The sequence below is a fragment of the Molothrus aeneus genome, chromosome 5 (genome assembly GCF_037042795.1).
Source record: "Molothrus aeneus isolate 106 chromosome 5, BPBGC_Maene_1.0, whole genome shotgun sequence".
Taxonomy (NCBI): domain Eukaryota; kingdom Metazoa; phylum Chordata; class Aves; order Passeriformes; family Icteridae; genus Molothrus; species Molothrus aeneus.
The window spans coordinates 20,899,847-20,919,565 of NC_089650.1; the positions used below are offsets into that span (position 1 = coordinate 20,899,847).

A 19,719-nucleotide genomic window follows, 5' to 3' on the forward strand; every position below is an offset into this window, starting at 1 on the left:
TGGCACAGGCTGTATAGAGAAACTGTGGATGTCCCATCCCAGGCAGTGTTCAAGGCCAGGCTCGATGGGGCTCTGGGCAACCTGCTCTAGTGAAAAATGACCCTGCCTTCCGCAGAGGGTTCGAATTGGATGATCTTTAGGGTACTGTCCAATCCGAGCCATTCTGGGACCGAGTGGGCTAATCCCGAACCACAAGCAGAAGTCGGGAGACGGCACCGGGGCCCAGCCTGTTCCTGGGCAGGCCCGCCACGAGGCGCCATGGCTGCGGGAAAGGAACTACAGCTCCCGTCGTGCCCCGCGGGCAGCGCGGCGGGAACAAACTCCCCGCTGATTGGCTATGCTTTCCGCTGCTCTCGCCAATCAGGCGCACAGCTCACGGGGGACGCTCTGCACGCGCATGAGGCGGGCTGGCGGCGTCCCGGGAGCAATGGAGCGGGACCGGGCAGAGGTGAGCGGGACGGGACGGGACGGGGGCTCCTCTGGGGCCCGGGCTGGTGTGTTCCTGGGGGCGGCGGTGGGTCCGTCTGATCCCGGCGAGATGGGCCCCTGCGTCGCCCTCAGCTTCCCGAGGAGGCTCTGGGTGATGCTGCCCTTGCTTGGCAGCCCTGGGGATTGTGAGGTGTCCGCAAGTTTCACTCACCTGTTGTGGAAGAGTAACGGTGCAATGGTGCTCACGTCCTACGAACTGCTGTAAAATGCACCCACACAGGGACTAGAAGGCGATGCAAATCTTTCTTTTTTAGAGGAGTTCAGGCTTTTCAGAGGTCAGGAATGCTGCCCGAGGGCCTAGATCCGCAGGAGAGCAACTCTTTGTTCAGGAAGTAACCTGGGAACCTTGGGTCTGTTTTGTGCGAAAGCCAGGGAGGATGCGGGGAGACAGCAGTGAGTGAACTCTGATCTTCCTGTCCACGTGTCTGTAATGATAGTTGGAGCCAGGGATCAGAGGGAATTTAGCAAAGGAAGGTGATGGGCTTGCTGCTGATCTTGAGTTGCTGCCTACTTGGAGGAACAATGGTATCCTCCTGCCTCATGTAGCTGTTTGTGTCTGCCTTCCTGTTCCATCACTTCCTGTGCTGATGCTGAGTTCTTACTGCTCTTTCATGAGTTGCTGCCACATTTTCCCAGCTTCTTTTATGCTTATTTGGAGCCTGGTTCAAGATTGTTCTAGTCTGAGACACACTTTTTCTGTGCTCTTTCTTCAGTCTCTGCCTTGCAGCTCTCCTGCTGTAACAGCGAGTACAAAGAGACAGTGAAGATGTTTAGCTGTGGGGGCATCTGAGTTTAGGCAAAAACCAATAGCAAATGTTCTGCCCCCTGCTGGTGTAGTTTCTGAACCAAGGTCAGCTGTGGGCTGTGCAGTTTCCAGAGGACATGAGCTGTCTCCAGAACTGCCCTGCTGACTTCCAGGCTGTGCTGGTCTTGTGAGCTGTGGTGGCAGGAACATGCAGCCTGTGCTCTGTTCTGGAAGTCTGTGCTGGCTTTACTGTGACGGTGTCTGCACTGCTGTGCTGTGCAACTGTGTTGGGGGGAACATTGCCTGGAAGGACACATCTGTCTCATCTGTCCTTCATCAGCAAGGCAGTGCTTTGCCCTGTATTTTTCCATGTTCCTCAAGCTGCTTTCTCTCTAGCAACAGCCCCGTGGCACTTTGCTCTTGGGAAGCAGAATGCAGCATGTGGAATACCAGTAAAGGGACCTGTCTGGAGGAAGGTGTTCAGAATCCTGCCTGGGGTTATGTGGATTCCTTGCCTGCCCTGAGGCCACCCCCTGGCCCAAGAGGGCCTCCCTCAGCAGCAAAGGAGGTTTATTGTGCAGTGGCATGTAAAATGTCTGGTTTAAAGCAAACTGGCTCTTTTTCTAGCTGGTGTCTGCCTTCTGCCACAAATCTTCATCTTTGGAGCGGGTGGAGGAGGAAGGTGATGACGATGAGGAGGATGATGACCTGGACATCTTTGGGGGTTACGACAGCCTCACGTGCTACAACAGCAGCATGGGCAGTGACAGCAGCTCCTGTCTGGAGGAGTCCAGCGATGATGAGGTGGCAGAGCGGGAAGCTGGAGAGCTCTCAGCCTCTCCCATGCACCAGCCATCCACAGGCCGGCTCACAGAAGACAGTGGCTCCGAGCCAGGTACTGCCTGTGCTGCCTGAAACATTCAGGGGCAGTGAAGGGTGTGTGGCTGCACCTTGGGAATGCTTTGGGAGCAGCTTTGGATTCACACTGCATTTTCTGGGCTGTGTGGGGGATCTGCTCTGTATAACGATGGTTAGCTGGTCTCAGCTCTGTCATTGTAGTGAATTGACTCTGCTAAATCCTCATGTTTTTGGCCTTCCTTCTCGCAGCTGTGTGCGAAATGTGTGGGATTGTGGGCACCAGGGAGGCTTTCTTCTCCAAGACCAAACGTTTCTGCAGCGTCTCTTGCTCCAGAAGCTACTCCTCAAATTCCAAAAAGGCCAGCATCCTGGCCAGACTGCAGGTGCGTTTAAACCTTTCCAGCTGGCTCTCAGGCTCCATCGTGCTCGCAGGCTCTTGTCACTCTTGTCATGCTGGGGGACTTCAACCACCCCTATACCTGCAAAAAGTAGCATGGCAAGCTGTAGGTAATCCAGGAGACTCCTGGAATGCATGGGGGGTAATTTCTTAAGCCAGGTAATAGCTGTAGCAGAGGGAATGCAACAGTAGATTTGATGGTCACCAAGGTAAGTGAACTAATTGGGGATGCCAAGACTGGAGGCAGTGGCTCCAATTCCAATGGTCATGCATTGGTGGAATTTGCAATCTTGAGGAGTATAGGTCAGCTAAGGAGTAAAGTCATGCTCCTGAACTTTAGGAAGGCAGACTTCCAGCTCTTCAGAGAGAGTCTATAATTCTGTGAGATTTCCTGGGGATGAAGCAGGATGTGCCTGTATGTAGAGGTAGGCGGTTGCTCTCTAAATATCGGACTGATTTTCCCAGTTTGTTCTTCCTGCCTGAAGTCCCCAGAGAAAGCATGACAGCTTAAAGGTGGTGCTCCCTAATAGCTGAGAAAGGACACACTGGTATTTTACCTGCTGTTTCTTGTAGCTGTGAGCGTTAATAAATATTGTAGTAGCCTGGAAATTGTCCCAAGGAAGAGATGAATACCCAGTTGCAGGGGGTGGTTTAGTCTCCTGTGCCATTAATGTTTCTAATGTTCCTTCTTTTGTAGGGGAAACCACCAACAAAGAAAGCTAAAGTTCTGCACAAGGCATCCTGGTCAGCCAAGATTGGGGCCTTCCTCCATTCGCAGGGCACAGGACAGCTGGCAGATGGGACACTGACAGGTCAGGATGGTGAGTGTAGGTGAGGTGTGAGGAGGTGCAGCTGCTGGAGTCACAGAAATGGGGACAGCTTGAGGGCTGTAAGCTCTGCAGTCCTCCTCCTCCTCTCTGGTGCACTGCCTTGTACGATGTGTGTGGATCGCTCCACACAAGCTGGCAGAACACAGGACATGGTTTTTTTCCTCTTCCTGCCCATCCACTGCTGTAGCCTCATCCTCACTCCTTGTATGACTTGACCTGGAGTGTAAGCTCTGTGGTCCCAGTCCCATGAGGTGCTGACTTCTGCTGGCAAAGGTGACTTAAAGGTGTCCTGCTTCCCCCAACCATTTGCTGCCCCACTGCTCATGGGGAGTTATATTTGCCCTGAGTCACTCAGTGATCACTCTGAGCAATAAGCAGTCACTGCAGCTGAAGAAGCAGCAACTTACTGTGTTAAGGGAAAGGGGAGGGCTGGGGCATGGCAGCAGCAGGGAGTGATCCCTGAGCAGACTGCTGCTGGATCCTGCAACCAGGAGGGACTGTGGGATTAATCTCTCAAGTTAGTATCTCTGATTTTCCCAGCACCCTCTGCTGCCGGTATGACCCTGCAGTGTTGCTGCTGAAAACCAAAATGTGAAGTGGTTTAACCCTGAAAGAATGCACTCTCCCTGGAGTGCTTTAGCCCTAGGCTGGACTTGACCCCTTTTATTGCCATTTCTGCTCCCCCAAAAGCAAGTGACAGCAAATATTGATTAATAATGTATTTTGCCTCTTGTGGGTGTTAGTGACCATGCACTCACATAGGGTCTAGTTTCCCACCAGAGAAAATGCAGTGGAATGCATAGTCCCTGTGTGTTGTGTCCTAGTTCCTGGAGGCTGCAGGCTGTAGTCCAGAGGTAACTGATCTCTGCCTGTTCTGTGTCTCATCTGATTTTCTGCTCTCATGTCTCTTTGCAGCACTCGTCCTGGGCTTTGACTGGGGAAAGTACCTGCAGGAGCACGGCTACAAGGCAGCTCCTGTCAGCTGCTTCAAACATGTGAGTTCTACTTTTCTGTGCATGGCAGGGCACACAGGGCATGTCCTATGCATGGGCCCCTGTGCTCCTGTGAGAGGGGGTGAGCAGAGGCCCAGCAGGGGGTTATTGAGACCTGGTGATGCAAAGAAAGGAACTGGGGTTTCTGGCAGCTGAGAATGGGAGTCTCACAAAGGGTCCAGGAGTTCTGGGGGAAGGAAGCAGAGGGGGACTTGGTAGAAACACTGCTGGTAGTGATGCCTATCATTTTTAGCTTTTTATGTTTTTCATATATTTGTAGCTTTGTAGATTGCTAAAGCATGGTTGTACCTTCTAGTATTTTTCTTCCCTACATGTAGGAACAATAAGCTAACCTAATAAACACATTCAGAAATATTGTAGTCTTATTCCAAGAACAGAACCAACTACAAGGACATTCTGTTTTCCAACCAGAATCTGAACCAGACATAACAAAAGCAGGGCAAACAAAACCTCTGGACTGCTTCCAGTGGGTCAGAACCCCAGGAATTATTACCCAACCAACTAACATTTTACCTGGACAGTATATGATAAGTATACTAATCAACTAATCTTATCAAAATTGTAGAATTACTATACCACATGTGATTTTTGCCATATTGTGTACCTGAAAGCTTTCAAGTAAAGGTTTGCTTTTATATTGACTCTAACATTGTTGGGAAGATGTATTTTATTTTCCAGGCATCAGTAGTGATGACTTAGTGCTGACTGGGAACAGAATTAGTTCTGACTGGGGATGATAGTGGGAAGCTAATTTTGCAGTTTGTATGGCTGAGTATAGCCCAGGGTGATGTGCAGAGAGGAATTCAATTCATGTGAGCCTGGCAGTAGCTGCACCTCCAACATGTCCAATTTTTATAAGACTTGTTATATTCCTTTTGAGTTGTTGTCTGATAGTACTGACAGCATTTCCTTTTTCTTGATGATAGGTTAGGCAGACATGTTAGGTATCCTCATTGTTAGGTATCTTTATGCCATAGAGGAATGGCAGCAGCTACTTTGGAATAATGGGACATCTGGCAGTGAAACAGTTAAGTATTGCTATATGGTATTTTGCCTTTTGGGATCCTCAGTAAACATCCCACTGAGATGTCTGGGACAGTTCATCTGTATTTCAAGATGTTGGCAAGTCCAGGAGGGGTAAGGTATGCAAGCCTGTGTCTAAGGTGAAGGTGTAGCTGCCTAAGACATGTTTCTGAAAGCTAGAAGGGCCTAAATCCTGCTCTGATTTCCACATCCCTCTCCCTGCCCCAATGGCTGCCTCCATCTTTCAGGTGCCGCTCTTTGATCAGTGGGATGATGTGGTGAAAGGTATGAAAGTGGAAGTGCTGAACAGCGATGCTGTGCTCCCCAGTCGTGTGTACTGGATTGCATCTGTCATCCAGATTGTAGGTAAGTCTCCAAAGTAATCTTTGACAGCTGGGCATGGCTAAGCTCTGAGGGAAGCTTTAGAGAGCTGAGGGTAGCTGGTCAATGAAAACAGCAGCTCTTTGGAGCTCTACAACTGCTGAGAGATTTTGGAACAGGAAATACCATGGTGTGGGAGTGAGAGGAAACCAGCACGTGGTTCCCCTTCTAGTTGCTGGTCAATTTGCAGGAATAGTTGCTGGAGAAGCTCTGGTGACCTATGCAGAGTACTGAAGGCCATGCTGTGGGTACTGAGCCTGTGGTGCCAAATTCTTGGCCTCTAATGCCTTTGTTTGTCTGCTCTGTCCTGGCAGGATACAGGGCCCTTCTGCGATATGAGGGCTTTGAGAATGATGCTGGTCATGACTTCTGGTGCAATTTGGGCACTGTGGATATTCACCCCATTGGCTGGTGTGCCATCAACAGCAAAATCCTGGTACCACCACAGAGTGAGTATGGGGCAAGAGGGGTCACCATATCCCTGGGCATGGAGAAGCTTTGGTTTATGCCTAGCACAGAGGGACGGATGTTCCCACTGCATGTAGCACTGCAGCTCCATTTGTGCTTTTAGTTACAAGCAGCAGTTTGAGTTTAGGAAGTGGAGACTGCTTGGATTGGTCCCTCTGCATCTCCCTATTATTGACCTGGGGATGCTGCATGCAGAGCTGATGTCAGAGCTGTGGGGGCTAATGCAGGTGGCTTTTCCTCCTTCTAATCCACATGGTGGCTGGACTTGAACTTTGGGGGAACTTTTTGGTCCTATATCCTGGGCAACATCTCTGGTAAGTGCAGTGACTCCAGTCCCTGCACAGCTAGCAGTTCAGAGAGGGATGCCAGTTTAGTGGAATTCTGGCAAGCTGAGATTTGCTTGGTATGACTCATGTGTTTTGCTCTGTTACCACTTCCTCATCTAGATCAGTGGAGTTGAGTGTCTGCTTGGCCCAGTTCATTCTGTAATGGTGATCCCTTCAGCCAGATGTCGGGGCAACCTGGCAAAACAGAGTACAGAGTCTGAGTGTGAAAAGTGCCTTTTAGTGCTGCTTAATGGGCTGTCAGAGACATGAAAGGCGTGGTGCTGTAATTATTTTGGTCATAAAGATGGACTTTTTCCCTGCTCATATGTAGCTATCCATGCCAAGTACACTGACTGGAGAAGTTACCTCATGAAAAAACTGGTGGGAGCTAGGACCATCCCAGTGGATTTCCACATAAAGGTAACCATGGGAGGCTGTTGTTTTGCGTGGGGGAAATGAAGCTGAAGTCAAGACATGTGCTCAGCATGCCTCTTCTGGTTCTGATCTATGTAACTTTTGTGTGCCTTGAAACCTAGGCAGGGCAGGGGCAGTGAGTGCTTCCACATGCTCCTTAGATACTTGTCATGATGCTGTGGGTAATGGATGGCACGGCCTTCATGCCCTCTCAGCACAACAGTTTCTGCTTTGGGTCATAGGCAGGCTTTAAAAGCTGTTGTCACATGATCTGCTGGGAAATACTGGGGATGAGGTTTGTCTGAAGGGAGAGTCCAGTGCAACTCCAACCTGGCCTTTCCCTCCCCTGTTTCAGTGCCAGGGAATAGCTCTGAGAGTCAAAAAACTTTGCCTTCATTGTTGGTAGCAAAGCAGCCTGCAGGGAGTGAGAAGGTGTCATGGTTTGACACTGGCACAATGCCAGTGCCTCCATGAGAATACTCTCTCCCTGGTTTCTGCTGTGAGATGTGACCAGGAATAAGCAAAGCAGGCTCCCAATTAGGAAAAAAATTTATTAACTAAACTACAAGGGAAAGGGAAAAAAAAAAAAAAAGAAACACACAAGGAAAATGAAAACTTCACAAATACATCTCCTCCTCCTCCCCAAATTCCCAATACAATACATCCCCCAAATCATCGACTCTCGGTCCGGCACCACCCTTCAGAATACTCAATCCTCAGTTCATCAAGAGGAGAAGGAGTCCTTCTTGTGCCAATGGTGACCTCTTCCTTTCATGTACAGCGCTCTCACCACTGAACACGGACCAGAGCTGCTTCTAGGGTTGTCTTTTAAGGATGCTTCGTCCCACTCCAAAAAGCCACAGTCTCAACTTTGGGAAATATCTGTCCCCCCCATATTTTTCACCCCCTGGGGCCGAGGGGTACCCACACGGAACCCTCTTGGTCCTGAGGCATTGCCTCCCCCTAGAATGCAGTCCCTGTATCACAAGGAACATGGCTCTGTCCATGGCTACACAAAAAGAGTCCAGCAAAAGCTACTCCATCATCTCTTCCACCTGAGTTCTTCTCTATTTCTCTCATGGCCCATTTCCTCTTATCTCATCTCTATCTCTCTTCTCATTCAGCTCCAGGAGGATTAGCATTTGCAAGGTTTCCATCATCCAAGAAAAGGGTTAAAAATCTGAGGCTCTGTCTGTCCAGAACTCCCACGGCTGCCCAGCTGGGCACCTTCTCACACCCTCCTCTTCTCCTTCTCGGCTGGCCAAGCACAGGCACAGGCTCTCTCTCTGTCTCTCCTGGGAGGGGGTGGTGGCTGCCCGATGCCTCTCAGTGCTCCTCCACCCTTCCATCCTGCAGGGGCCTTCCCCTCCCTTCTGTCCAGGCCTGGCCTACCTCACCCGGCCCCATGGCTGCCCCTGCCCCGCCCAGCCCGCAGCCGGGCAGGGGAGCTCTGAACCCTTCACTGACCGGAACCCAAGAGAGCCTCCCAGGGGAGAGCCCTGCTTTAACCCCGTGTGCTCAGAGGCTGATCCAATGTCCCAATGGCCACATTAGGTGCCAATATTAAAATCTGAGCCCTAATTGGCCTGACCACAGCATCCCAGAAAACATATTTCCTGTCAAACCACCACAGAAGGGCACAGGCTTCCTTTAAGTGCCATGGCCTTGGCATCTCTATATCTCTCATGATTGTTTTTGTGTAGCCTGTGCTGAGATTAGACCTTGTTAGAGGGAAGAGGGTCTCCTGTGGCTAGGAGCTTTGGAAATGGCAGATAAGGAAGACCGTCCCAGAGACAGCAGGCAGGAATGCAAGTGATAGGGTTTTCTGTGTGCAAGGTAAGTGATGACACTGAGCTCGAGATCTGGATGTAGTTAGTGCTTCTCATGTTACTTCTCAGAAAGTTAGGAGGGTGTTTGTAGCTGCTTGTTCCTGGGCCCCAGCTTGTAGCTGAAAGGGAAGTGGTGGAGGGAAACAGACATTGCTTTTGTCTTTCTCCCTTTAGCATCTCCACTCCCACCTAATAAACAGGAAGTGGAAGAGGAAGACTTTAACTTAAAAGTTCTTCTGGATTCAGGTGTAGGCTGGTTTGGGTATCTATTTTGTGTTTCCTAGTTGCTGCATGGCATCTTGGGATCACAGTTTCAAAATGTCGGGGGTTCTATAAACACCACTGGGCATTTGTGATGAGTAGGACAAGGCTGTATGAGCAAACCAAAGGTCTTAAAAAAAGTCAGAAAGCAGCCAGTGACTCCACTGTCCCTTTGGGTCAGTCTGCGAAGTAACTGGCTTTGGATATGGAGTTGGGAGATAGATCATCATGTAGTTCAACCTCTGATCAGAATAAAAAGGTAAAAATAAGAACCTGACCTCTTTTGAAGTCAACTGAATCCTCTTGCACTTTGGCAAACTACACCTCTAACTAATTGCAGCCTCAAAACTTTCATGACTGAAACAGGCACACACCATTCCTTACTCAATCCCTTGTGAACAGAACTTCTCACTGAGCGCATTCACACAAGGTGGTGGCTGGGCGTTGCTGCTGGGCTGGAGTGGGGCAGCTCTTATGAGTCCACGTGACAAAAGGGAGACCGAGCGTGTGTGCCCAACCACACTGTCATTTCTGGGGCTGCCAGCTACTTGTCCCTTCCTAGTCAGCTTTGGGCAGTTCCAGGGTGCATGTCAGCGGGGAAAGCTGTTCTCTGAAGTGTTTGGAGAACTGTGCTTGATCTCACCTCCTCTGTTGGTTGTTGCCAGATGGCAGAGAGCATGAAGTACCCGTTCCGGCAGGGCATGCGGGTCGAGGTGGTGGATAAGAACCACGTGTCCCAGACACGTATGGCAGTGGTGGACACAGTCATTGGGGGCAGACTGAGACTCCTCTATGAGGATGGTGACAGTGATGATGACTTCTGGTGCCACATGTGGAGTCCCCTTATCCATCCTGTGGGCTGGTCACGGAGAGTCGGCCATGACATAAAGAAGACAGGTAAGGATCAGCCATCAGCCACTGCAGTCATCTTCTGATTTGCTGGGAACTGCCTGCACCCTGCTGGTGACACCAGTCTTGACATGCTGGGAGTGAGGCAGTTGTCTTAAGACCTAACAGGTGAAGTCTGCTTAGTTTTGTGTCTGCTGGTTTTTTATCTGGATAGATAAAAGCCCTGTGATCACAGGTCACAACAGGGGACTGTAGGGTTTCTTACCTGAAGCAGATGTCCCCTTAGTGTGAGAATGCTGACTTTACAACATGACAGATGTTTGTCGTCTTTTTTGAGGAAATTCATGCTGGCTTCTGTAACACTGGATGCCATCAGGTTGCGTTTTTCTGAACTTTACCAAGAGGAATTGTTGATTGGCTTACTCTGCCAGAGAAAAAGACAAAGAAAAAAGCAACACTTGAGCTCTGCTGATCCTTTTGGTTGTGTCTCTATTCCTGCCTCTCCCTGCTGATTAAAGCTGCATGTGTTATCAATAGTTCTCAGGAAGCTGAGCCATCTGCTTTTGAACAAGCCCTTCATCACAGCCCGTTTTATAAGAAGTGTAGAGGGACTGACCTGTTCTTTTTATTGAATAGTCTCATATTGAGGGGGTTTATAGCAGCTAAGCTCTCACAGGAAAATTAATAACCAGTCTGTTTCCTTACTGCAGTTGCTGCAGGTTTTTTACCTCTCTGTGTTTCTTCCATTCCTCACAGATGAAAAACGTAATGACATGGCAAACCATCCCACCTTCAGGAAGATTTACTGTGATGCTGTGCCCTATCTGTTTAAGAAGGTAGGACAAGTCTGCCTTCCTGTGGGGGTCACAAAGAAGGAAGCAGTGATAGCACTTCCTTGCTTGGGCGTACATGCTGCCATGTGGGTTGTTGAGGGTGGTCTTTCTTATACCTAAGGGCAGTAAGGTCTTTGGGGTGTCAAGGCTGTTAAGAAGGAGCAGTCAAACTAGAAAGCTGAAAGAATTAAAGGACAGTGACAGATTGAGGCACTCAATCGAAGGGCAAGCAAGGGAGCTTTGAGTTGGAGAGGGAAGAGGATTGCATGGGAGAGACCAGTTCTGACAAGGAACTGGATCATGCTGGTAAGGACTGAGATGAGAAGGAAGCAGTTGTGGAGTTGAGAAGTTATGGTGGAGCAGCAGTTGGGCTTGGCTCTCTGACTGACCAGAGCCATGGCAAAAGGTTGCCGACACAAACATAGTGTTGGTTTGGCTGCCCCTTTGTATTTCTTGTAATATTTTTGGTTTCCCCTCCCAAGCTGAACCAAGTGAAGTTTCAAATCCTATTTGTACTTGCTGTGCTCGGTGTCAGGATGGGACTGTCCCACACCCCTGGCAGCACATGGTATACCAGAGTCTCCCTTAGGTACGAGCTGTCTACTCTGAAGGTGGATGGTTTGAGCGAGGCATGAAACTGGAAGCCATTGACCCCTTGAATCTGGGCAACATCTGTGTGGCCACTGTTTGCAAGGTAAGTTCAGTGAGCCTAAGGGGTCTGCTGTGTTTGTTTGGCATAATGCAGCTTCTCCTCAGCTCTTTTCAAATTAATACGCCCGGGTAAGATTTTGTATGGGGGAGCAGAGAAGGCTGTCAAGAGAGGTGGACAGCTGATGTGTGGAGGGAACTGGGGGCTTACCTCAGAGTTCTGACAAGTTGTTATCCATGTGTATTTAAACAGACAGCATGAAGATGAGCATGCTTGGTCTGCAGGCTAGTGCCCAGTGTGTGTGACTGGCAACCATGCTCTTTCCACCATTGGGCATGCAGGAGGGAAGATTTGTTCTCCAGTTCTGAGAGTGCATAGAGAGGCCCCTGTGGAAAGAAGGGAAGAGTTGTGAGGTGACCTCCATGTGGGGAATGGCATGAGGATGGGCATGTCACCTTCAGTCTCTCTTGACAAGGTGGTTGGAAGCTCTACTCTTCTGCTAGTGTAAAGAAGTAAGTTCCTTGCCCAGGTTTCCTCAGTGAACTGTGTTGAATGTTGAAAGTATAGCATTCATCTGGGCTTTTCCTGCTTCTTCAGGAAGCTGTTTGCCCTCACAGAACCCAAACTAAGGACTTTAATACTTGGGAGTTTGGCAGTGGGATGCTATGAGAGCTGTTTGTGTCTTGTAAAATGTTCCCTTCAGCCACGGTTTGGAAATGGAAGAGTTTGGGACAGGCACGCCTATCGCCTTTAGTAGGCGCTAATTACCAGTGAGTGACAGGAAGGGGCAAGTCTTGTTGCTGTATGAAGTAGCAAATCCAAGGGTGGTGCTCCTTCCCTTCTACCCAGTAACAAATTCATAATCTGGCTGTGGAGAGGGCTTTTGGGCTGCTAGTGAAGTGTTTCTGGAGGAGAACAGAGCTCCTGACTGCCGTGTTACTTACGGAGCATGGGCTAGCTCTTAGAACTCCAGCGCCACGCCCGGAGTGGGGAACTGCCTCGGTACAGGGATTTACCAGAGGCAGAACCTTTAGAGCCACTTGTTCTAAGGTGCCAGACACGAGCCATGGCACGGACCAGGCAGAGGACAAAGGAGGAGGCTCTTCATCTTGAAGGAAGCACTTATTCAAAGGAAAGGGATCAGAAACAAAGAGTCTCAGGCACTGCTGTGCAAGCGGTTTTGTACATACAAGCCAGGAGCTGGATACAAACAGCTAACCAAAAGGGAATCCTCAGGGGAGGAGCGAGGGGATTACATCAAGTGTCTGGGGCCAATTGTGGTAGGAGGGTGGAGAAGATGGGTCACATGGGCCAATGGGGCTTTGAGGAGTTGGGGGATGCCAAACGGGTGTTGCAGTCAGGGATTGGCCCCAGGTTAAAGTGGAACAAAAGGGGCTGGGTTGCCTTGACAGGCAGGGAAAGAGCTGGAACAAGGGGTGGGGAATGGCATGAGGGACAGCTTTGAGGGAGGGTAAAACCGAGGGGTAAACTAACTTGGGGAGAACATGGGGGTATAACAGAACAAACCACTTAACAAGGAATCAATAAAATAAATTTGAACCAAAACAGCTGACCGTTTAAGGCTTTTCACATAGTTCTTTCACAAGGCTCTTAGTGTTGGTCCCAGTCCTGCAGAACTTGCTGCTTTGGGGATTAGCTTGTGTTGACTAACATATTAGGAGAAGCTTGGGACACATAACATTGGATTTTACTATATAGTGGCAATTGTGATTGATATATGGGGGGACTCTTGGGAGAATCCTTTGAGAAGAGGAGAGGCTTTAGAGCAAGTAGAGCTCTACTCATGCCTTCACTCCCATCTCAGGTTCTCTTGGATGGGTATCTCATGATCAGCATTGATGGAGCAACATCTGATGATGGCTCTGACTGGTTCTGCTATCACGCCTCCTCACACGCCATCTTCCCTGCCAACTTCTGTAAGAGGAACAACATTGAACTGACCCTTCCAAAAGGTGAGATTTGGACTCTGCCCTGTGGTACAAACCTGCATGCAGAATTTTATGGGGGGTGTGTTTCTGAGAGGGGTCAGGTTCAGATAAATCAAAACAAGGTTCCAATCCACTTGTTTTTCAGGGAGACTGCTAGTTCAGAGAGCCAGGCTGTTTAAGCTTTGCCCATATACCAAGTCTTGGTTAGCTCCTGTCAGATCAGTGGCAGAGGTGTATGATCCCCAAACTGAACAGAATAAAAGCTTTTAAAGGACAAGGAGGATGGGAAGGTATAAATAGAGCCATTGGTGCAGGAATCAGTACTTAAGTGTCCACAGTCATCTCTGTTCTTTTCTGTATGAATAGATCTGACATGAGTATTTCTTCAAACTCCTAAGAGACAATCACTCTAGGAGTGTTTTTGCTGCCTCATCTAGCCATACCTGAAAAGCCCTGCTCTGAATTTCTGTGTTGCAGAATTTTTGTGTAGTGCTGTTCCATCTTCATTTGATGTTCCTGCTGATGGGAGAAAGAAAGATTGGTCTCAGTGGTGTGTTTTGAACATACTACTTCCTTCTTGCTGCTGGTCCTCCCCTTTCTCTGGGTCTGTGGCTGACACAGATGTTCAGAGCTGCAGCTTGCTTTTCTCTGTATTTGCCTGCAGAGAGGGGTGCTGGACTCCCATGGAATCCATGCACTAGGTTCATGTCCAAGATCAGGCTGTACATGCAGGTTCATTGACCTGCTCTGCAACCAGTTGCTATGCCTCCTTCCTGCCTACTCTGCCTTTTGTCCCAGCTGGTCTACCCAGTGACTGCCTTTTTACCTCTTAGTGTTTCTTCCTTCTGCAGGATATGAAGCAAAGACATTCACCTGGGAGCGTTACCTGGAAGAGACCAAATCAAGACCTGCTCCATCACGGCTCTTCAACACGGTGAGTGCTGCCAGGAAGAAACAATGCGTAGGGATGCTTGGAGTAAGCAAGGAGGAGTGCAATAGCTCTGGCTGTCACAAGATCACAGAGATGGAATGACTTCTTGTCCAACAACCCTGCTACAGCAGGGTCACCTGTAGCATGTTGCTCAGGACTGTGTCCAGATGGATGGAGACTCCACAACCATGTGGGCAACCTGTGTCAGTGCTCATTGGCACTCATGGTGGAACTTGTCCCCTGACGTTCACAGGGAAACTCCTGTGTTTCAGTTTGTGCCTGTTAACTCTGGTCCAGGCACTGGGAGCCACTGAGAGGAATCTGGCTCCATCTTTGCACCCTCATTTTAGGCATTTAAATACATAAATAAGGTACTCCCTGAGCCTTTTCTCCTCCAGGATGAACAATCACAGCTCTGTCAGCCTTTCCGCATACAAAAGATGCTCCAGTTCCCTCATCATCTTCCTGGCCCTTTGCTGGACTCTCTCCACTGTCTCCCTTGTACCAGGGAGCAATTGAGGTGTGGCCTTGTCAGTACTGAGCAGAGGAGAAGGGTCATTTCCACTGACCTGCTGAGAACAGCTTACCATTAGCCTTCTTTGTCCCAAGGGCACATCCCTGGCCCATGTTCAACTTCATGTCCACTGGGATTCCCAGGCCCTTTTTGGCCATGCTGCTTTCCAGCCAGTCTCAGTCTGCCCCTAGCTTGTGCTGGTGCCTGGGGTTCTTCCTCTGCAGATAGGGGATTCCAGCTTGTCAAGGGATTCAAGCTTGTGCTGCCCCCTCTGGAGGGCAGCACAACCATCTAGTATATTCTGTCTCTCCTCCCAGTTTTCTACTACAGGCAAGCTTGCTTGGTTTGACATGATACTCTGACATGTCATCTGGATAATTAATTAAGATGTTCAATAGGAGTGGATCCAGTATTGACCCGTATTGACCCATGGGGTACACTGCTATTTACTAGCCTCCAACTAGACTTCATGCCACTAATAACCATCCTCCTGGCCCAGTCACTCAGCCAGTTTTCAGTCTATCTTGCTGCATCTGCACCCAGCCTGTATAGTTCAATCATTTTCTCTATGAGGTTCTTATGGCAGTGTCAAAAGTCTTCCTGAAGTCAGGACAGACAATATGCAGTACACACAATATATGCAGTCTCTAGTGGGCTGCAGTTTGCTGACAGCACTTTAGGGAGACCTCAGAAGCCCAGGAGTATGTACTGTCCGAGTTGGGACATCAGTGTCCTGCCTTTTGTGGGTCCCTCTGAGTGTCACCTGTCATCTTTCTAGTGTTTCTGTGAGCTCCAGGCTCCTGGTGGGCTCTGCATTGCTCATTGCCTGTGGATGCGTGGCTGGCATGTTGGGTGGAGGTTGGGGCTGCTTTACATCAACAAAACTGCTGCAGCACCTGGGCCTATGCTGACCTTTCTGATTTCCCAGGGGTATGTCAGGTAATTGTTTGATTGTGTTCCTGAACTGCTGCTCCCCCCACAGCAGGATCTTGCTTCTAAAGGCTGGGCTGAAATTAACTGAGGACACAGCTGGCCTTGAATCTGTTTTTGGATCTATGGGCTTGTTGTCTGCTTGCTCTAGACTAAAGGCCAGCCTGTGTGAGAGTGGTGTTTGCCAGATAGGGGTGCAATGGCCTTGGCTTTTCTTTTTAGTTTTTTTAATTTTTATGCACCCAGGACTGTCCCAACCATGGCTTCAAGGCAGGCATGAAGGTGGAGGCAGTGGACCTGATGGAACCCCGGCTCATCTGTGTGGCCACAGTGAAGCGTGTAGTCCAACGTCTCCTTAGCATCCATTTTGATGGCTGGGACAACGAGTATGACCAGTGGGTGGACTGCGAGTCTCCAGACATTTATCCTGTGGGGTGGTGTGAGCTGACAGGCTACCAGCTTCAACCACCAGTGGTTCCAGGTGAGTGAAGATTTTACTGTGGTTTCTAATGTTAGAGATAAAGATTTCCTTCCTCCTTGATTTGCACTGGCTACCAGAAATCTTCCTCTGTTGCCACGTTCTAGCAGCTGGCAGAGGGAGGAGCCTTGATAGGGAGAAAACAGCCTGAGTTTTGAGATTGGCTCTGTTCCCCCACACCAACAGAGAATTGCTCCTGAGGAAGTTGGGTAGAGTTCCAGGTGGTCCTATCCCTGCACAGCTCCCTTTTATTAAGAATAGCTATAACCTTAGCCAGATAGCAGCAGGAACTTGCCCCATGCTCCCTTTCCTCATCAACTCTTTGACTCTGTCTATAAAAGGTAAGAGCATCATCTCAAGAGTTCGTTCCTCCCCTTGTCACAGGGAGGCCACTGCCTCACCTTTGCAGATGTTCTCCTTCTTGTTTCAAATGACAAATCTTGTTTCTTTACTGCCCCTACCAAGTCTATACTGGGCCTCTCTCCCCTGTGCTGCCCCAGCCTGCCGCTCTGGGCCCTCACCTGGAAGCACAGACAGCAACTGCACTAGAGCCTTGCTTTCCCCTCAGCTGGTTGTCTTGGGAAGAGGGCTTTGGCTTGGGGGGACGGGTATATCTGTTTCTCGCTTATGTCACTTCATCCCAGTTACCTACTGGTTATGGGACTTGGCTTTCGTTTCCCTCTCGTCTCCATGACAGAGCCCACAGCTCCAGCGAAGGCCAAGGAGGTGCCCAAGAAGAGGAAGAAACCCTATGGAAAGAAGAGTGAGTGATGTTTGATTAGTGCCCTCCCGCTCGCTCGCAGGCTGGGCCCAGTTAGAGGAACCCTGTCCATGTCCCATCAGAGCAGGAGAGAGAGGCCTTGTCTTGCTGTGGATGCCCTCAGTCGGCTGTGGGTTTACCAACACAGTTTCACCCTTCTTACCTGCCCTGTTACCTAAAGAGCAGAGAGCTGTGTGCGGGAAGGATCTGTTTTGCAGTCTGTTTTCTGTTGGCTGAGGTATATATGGCACTTGCTTCCAGGTGTGAGGTTGTGCTGCTTTCACTACTGTGTCCATGGTTGGAGGGAGATGTTTGCTGCAGCTGGAGGGTAGCTGGAGAGCAACCCTGCTTTGTGCTGAGGGAAAGAAAGCCTTAAGATGGCTGAAGAGGCCAGTAGAAATACTTTTATTGTTTCATCTTGTCATTGTTGTTGTCATTGTTGCAGTAGCTGTGGCAAATCATGTAGACAGACAAGAAATTCCTTCTTGGGGGGTGGAGGGGAAAGTACATCCAAAGAATATAAAGATTTTCAACCTAAATAAAAAGGTCAGCTAAAAACCAGAACATTATGGTTACAATGTCTGCACCTTGCAGCAAATATGCTCATTGCCTAGGACTAGACTCAGGTAAGCAAAGCTGACTCCACACTGATTCCAAGAGGACCTGCTCCTTGGAAGTTAAACACATGCTGAAGTGCCTTGCCTTTAATGAAGGAGAACATGAAGGAGCATATTTTGAGATGATGACTATAGAATTTTTCTCCAGTAGGCCATTTCTGTTGCATAACCAGTTGGCAGCTAATGACCATGTAGCTTTCTGTTCAGTTGTGCTGGTCCCTGGCCTGTGGTTTCTCAGAGGAGCAGGGTTGCTGATTTTCCAGGGGAAAAGAAATACACTTTTGCTCATACTCTGTTATCTCTTTAAGGAAAAAAGTTACCTGTCAAAGCCCGCAGTGTCAAGCAGCCTGTCAAGAAGCCTTCTGCCATGAACTCAAAACGAGAAGCAAAAGCTGCCAGCCAGGCTTTGCCAGAGCCAGCACCTGATGAGAGTAAGGGAATGAGTTATTCTACCCTGCAGCCACATCCACCTCTCCCCATACACCCTCTTGGCCAATATTCATGGGCACCCCCAGGCAGGAGAAGGCAGCACCATGTCAAATGTCCTTCCGTACTCCTCCAGAGACACTCCAGAAAGTAGAAGAAAGCGTTTGCTTGCTTTCCCTGGAAAGGTTTGCTTCCTGAGAAAGTTTGATGGGACCAGTACTGCTCAAAATCTCAATGCTGCTAATGCCTGCTGAGGGCCTGGTTGTGTGAGATCAGGGAGGAGAGACGAAGTGGATATGTCAGGGGGTTGCTGTCTCATCCCAATCCCCAGCAGGGCTGTTGCAGCATGTGAACACAACCTCTCATGCTGTGGTGACCAGAAGAGCAGCTGGGTCACTTGCCAACCCTAGCGGGTAGGTGGAAGGAGGGTGGGTGAGGTGCCTTGTGCACATGTGGATTGGAGAGTCATGAAGGGTCCCTCCTGTTCATTTAAGTTCCCCTTAAATGTGAGCCCAGGCAGATTGAAAATGGATGACATCAGCTTTGGATGTCATCATCCCTTAGGAGTTGTTCTTGGGGGCCAGCAACTGAATGCTGCCAGGGTTTAGTCCCATCCTGATTGCTGCTATGACCGTGGATAGCTTTGCAGTGGCATGACAGGGCTGCCTGTGGTGAAGTACCCTCACGGAGTGGGCTGGCCCCAGGGCCTGAGGCATTTTAAGTATCTGCAAGGACAGATCTGATTTGGAGGTGCTGCAGGTAATGCTAGTCAACATGGGTTGATTTTATTTACTTATTTTTCCCTTCTCTCTTTCTATCTCTTGCTAGTCATTGCTGTGCGGGTGAAAGAAGAAACCATTGACCCTTCAGACGCAGAATTTGGACAGACAGAGCTTCCTGTTCCCATCAGCAGCATAAAGCAGGAGGACACAGACTGATCTGGAACATTCCACAGCTGCCACAGCAGCTTCACCTTGTGGCTCTTTAGGGAAGGTCCTGGCAAAGGGAAACAGAGGACCAAAAGGGCCTTCCTTTTTTAAAGCAGACCATCCTGTGGCATTGTAACTCTGCTTTCCTGGTGTGCAAGAAAATTTCCTCCAGACTTGTAATATTAAGCCCTAGGAAACAGCAGGAAGACTGCAGGTGTGCTGCAGAGCATGACCAGGGTGGCTGCTGTAGTTGTGCATGCCTGATTTTAAAGGCACCTTTTGGATGAGGAGTTCAAAACAAGGAAAGAGGCTACCAGAGCAAAAAAGGCCAGTTTGAGTTCTTAGCTTTGGCTGGAGGTGACAAGTGACGAGTGCAGGACGTATCAGGAAAGGAGCTGCCCCTGTAGAACTTTGGTGCTGTGCTCTCTGGTCTAAGTGCTGCGAACCCCAAGAAAATCAGAACAGGAAGAGTGGAAAGAGGTGAAGAAACAAAAGGAGATGATGGTGCCTGCTGAAGAAGTGAGACCTTTTTTCATAGAATGGTTTGGGTTGGAAGAGGACCTTAAAGATCTCAAGATCCTCATCTAGTTTCAGTACCCCTGCTGTGAGCAGGGACACCTACCACTAGACCAGGTTGCCCAGAGCCCCATCCGACCTGGCCTTGAACACTTCCAGGGATGAAGAATCCACAACCTTCCTGGGCAACCTGTTCCAGTGCCTCACCACCCTCACAGTAAAGAATTTTTTCCTAATACATAATCTAAAACTACTGTCTTTCAGTTTGAACCCATTCCTCCTCGTGCTGTCACTGCATGCTCTT

At 49.3% G+C, this 19,719-nt stretch overlaps 1 protein-coding gene across 3 annotated transcripts; it reads left to right on the forward strand.

Moving 5' to 3' along the window:
• The first annotated feature begins 384 nt into the window (after positions 1-384).
• Positions 385-19,669, forward strand: L3MBTL2 (L3MBTL histone methyl-lysine binding protein 2). Of its 3 annotated transcripts, none has more exons than XM_066550596.1 (17): positions 385-448; positions 1,862-2,129; positions 2,342-2,475; positions 3,187-3,310; positions 4,235-4,314; positions 5,604-5,721; positions 6,051-6,185; positions 6,862-6,950; positions 9,700-9,931; positions 10,640-10,719; positions 11,306-11,410; positions 13,191-13,338; positions 14,166-14,248; positions 15,936-16,170; positions 16,865-16,930; positions 17,853-17,975; positions 18,799-19,669. In XM_066550596.1, exons 1-17 carry the CDS (start codon positions 398-400, stop codon positions 18,906-18,908), a joined length of 2,181 nt encoding a protein of 726 aa, XP_066406693.1. In that variant the 5' UTR covers positions 385-397; the 3' UTR covers positions 18,909-19,669. The 3 variants fall into 3 exon arrangements, with proteins under 3 accessions (XP_066406693.1, XP_066406695.1, XP_066406696.1); XM_066550598.1 differs by having other exon boundaries at positions 3,187-3,301; XM_066550599.1 differs by lacking the exon at positions 16,865-16,930.
• The last annotated feature ends 50 nt before the right edge of the window (positions 19,670-19,719 follow it).

Excerpts from the sequence above, each read along its gene's own strand:
- L3MBTL2 (XM_066550596.1), top strand. The coding sequence starts at position 398 with ATGAGGCGGGCTGGCGGCGTCCCGGGAGCAATGGAGCGGGACCGGGCA. Across the intron at positions 4,315-5,603 it reads CTGTCAGCTGCTTCAAACAT|GTGCCGCTCTTTGATCAGTG; the intron begins GTGAGTTCTACT and ends TCCATCTTTCAG. Across the intron at positions 5,722-6,050 it reads ATCTGTCATCCAGATTGTAG|GATACAGGGCCCTTCTGCGA; the intron begins GTAAGTCTCCAA and ends CTGTCCTGGCAG.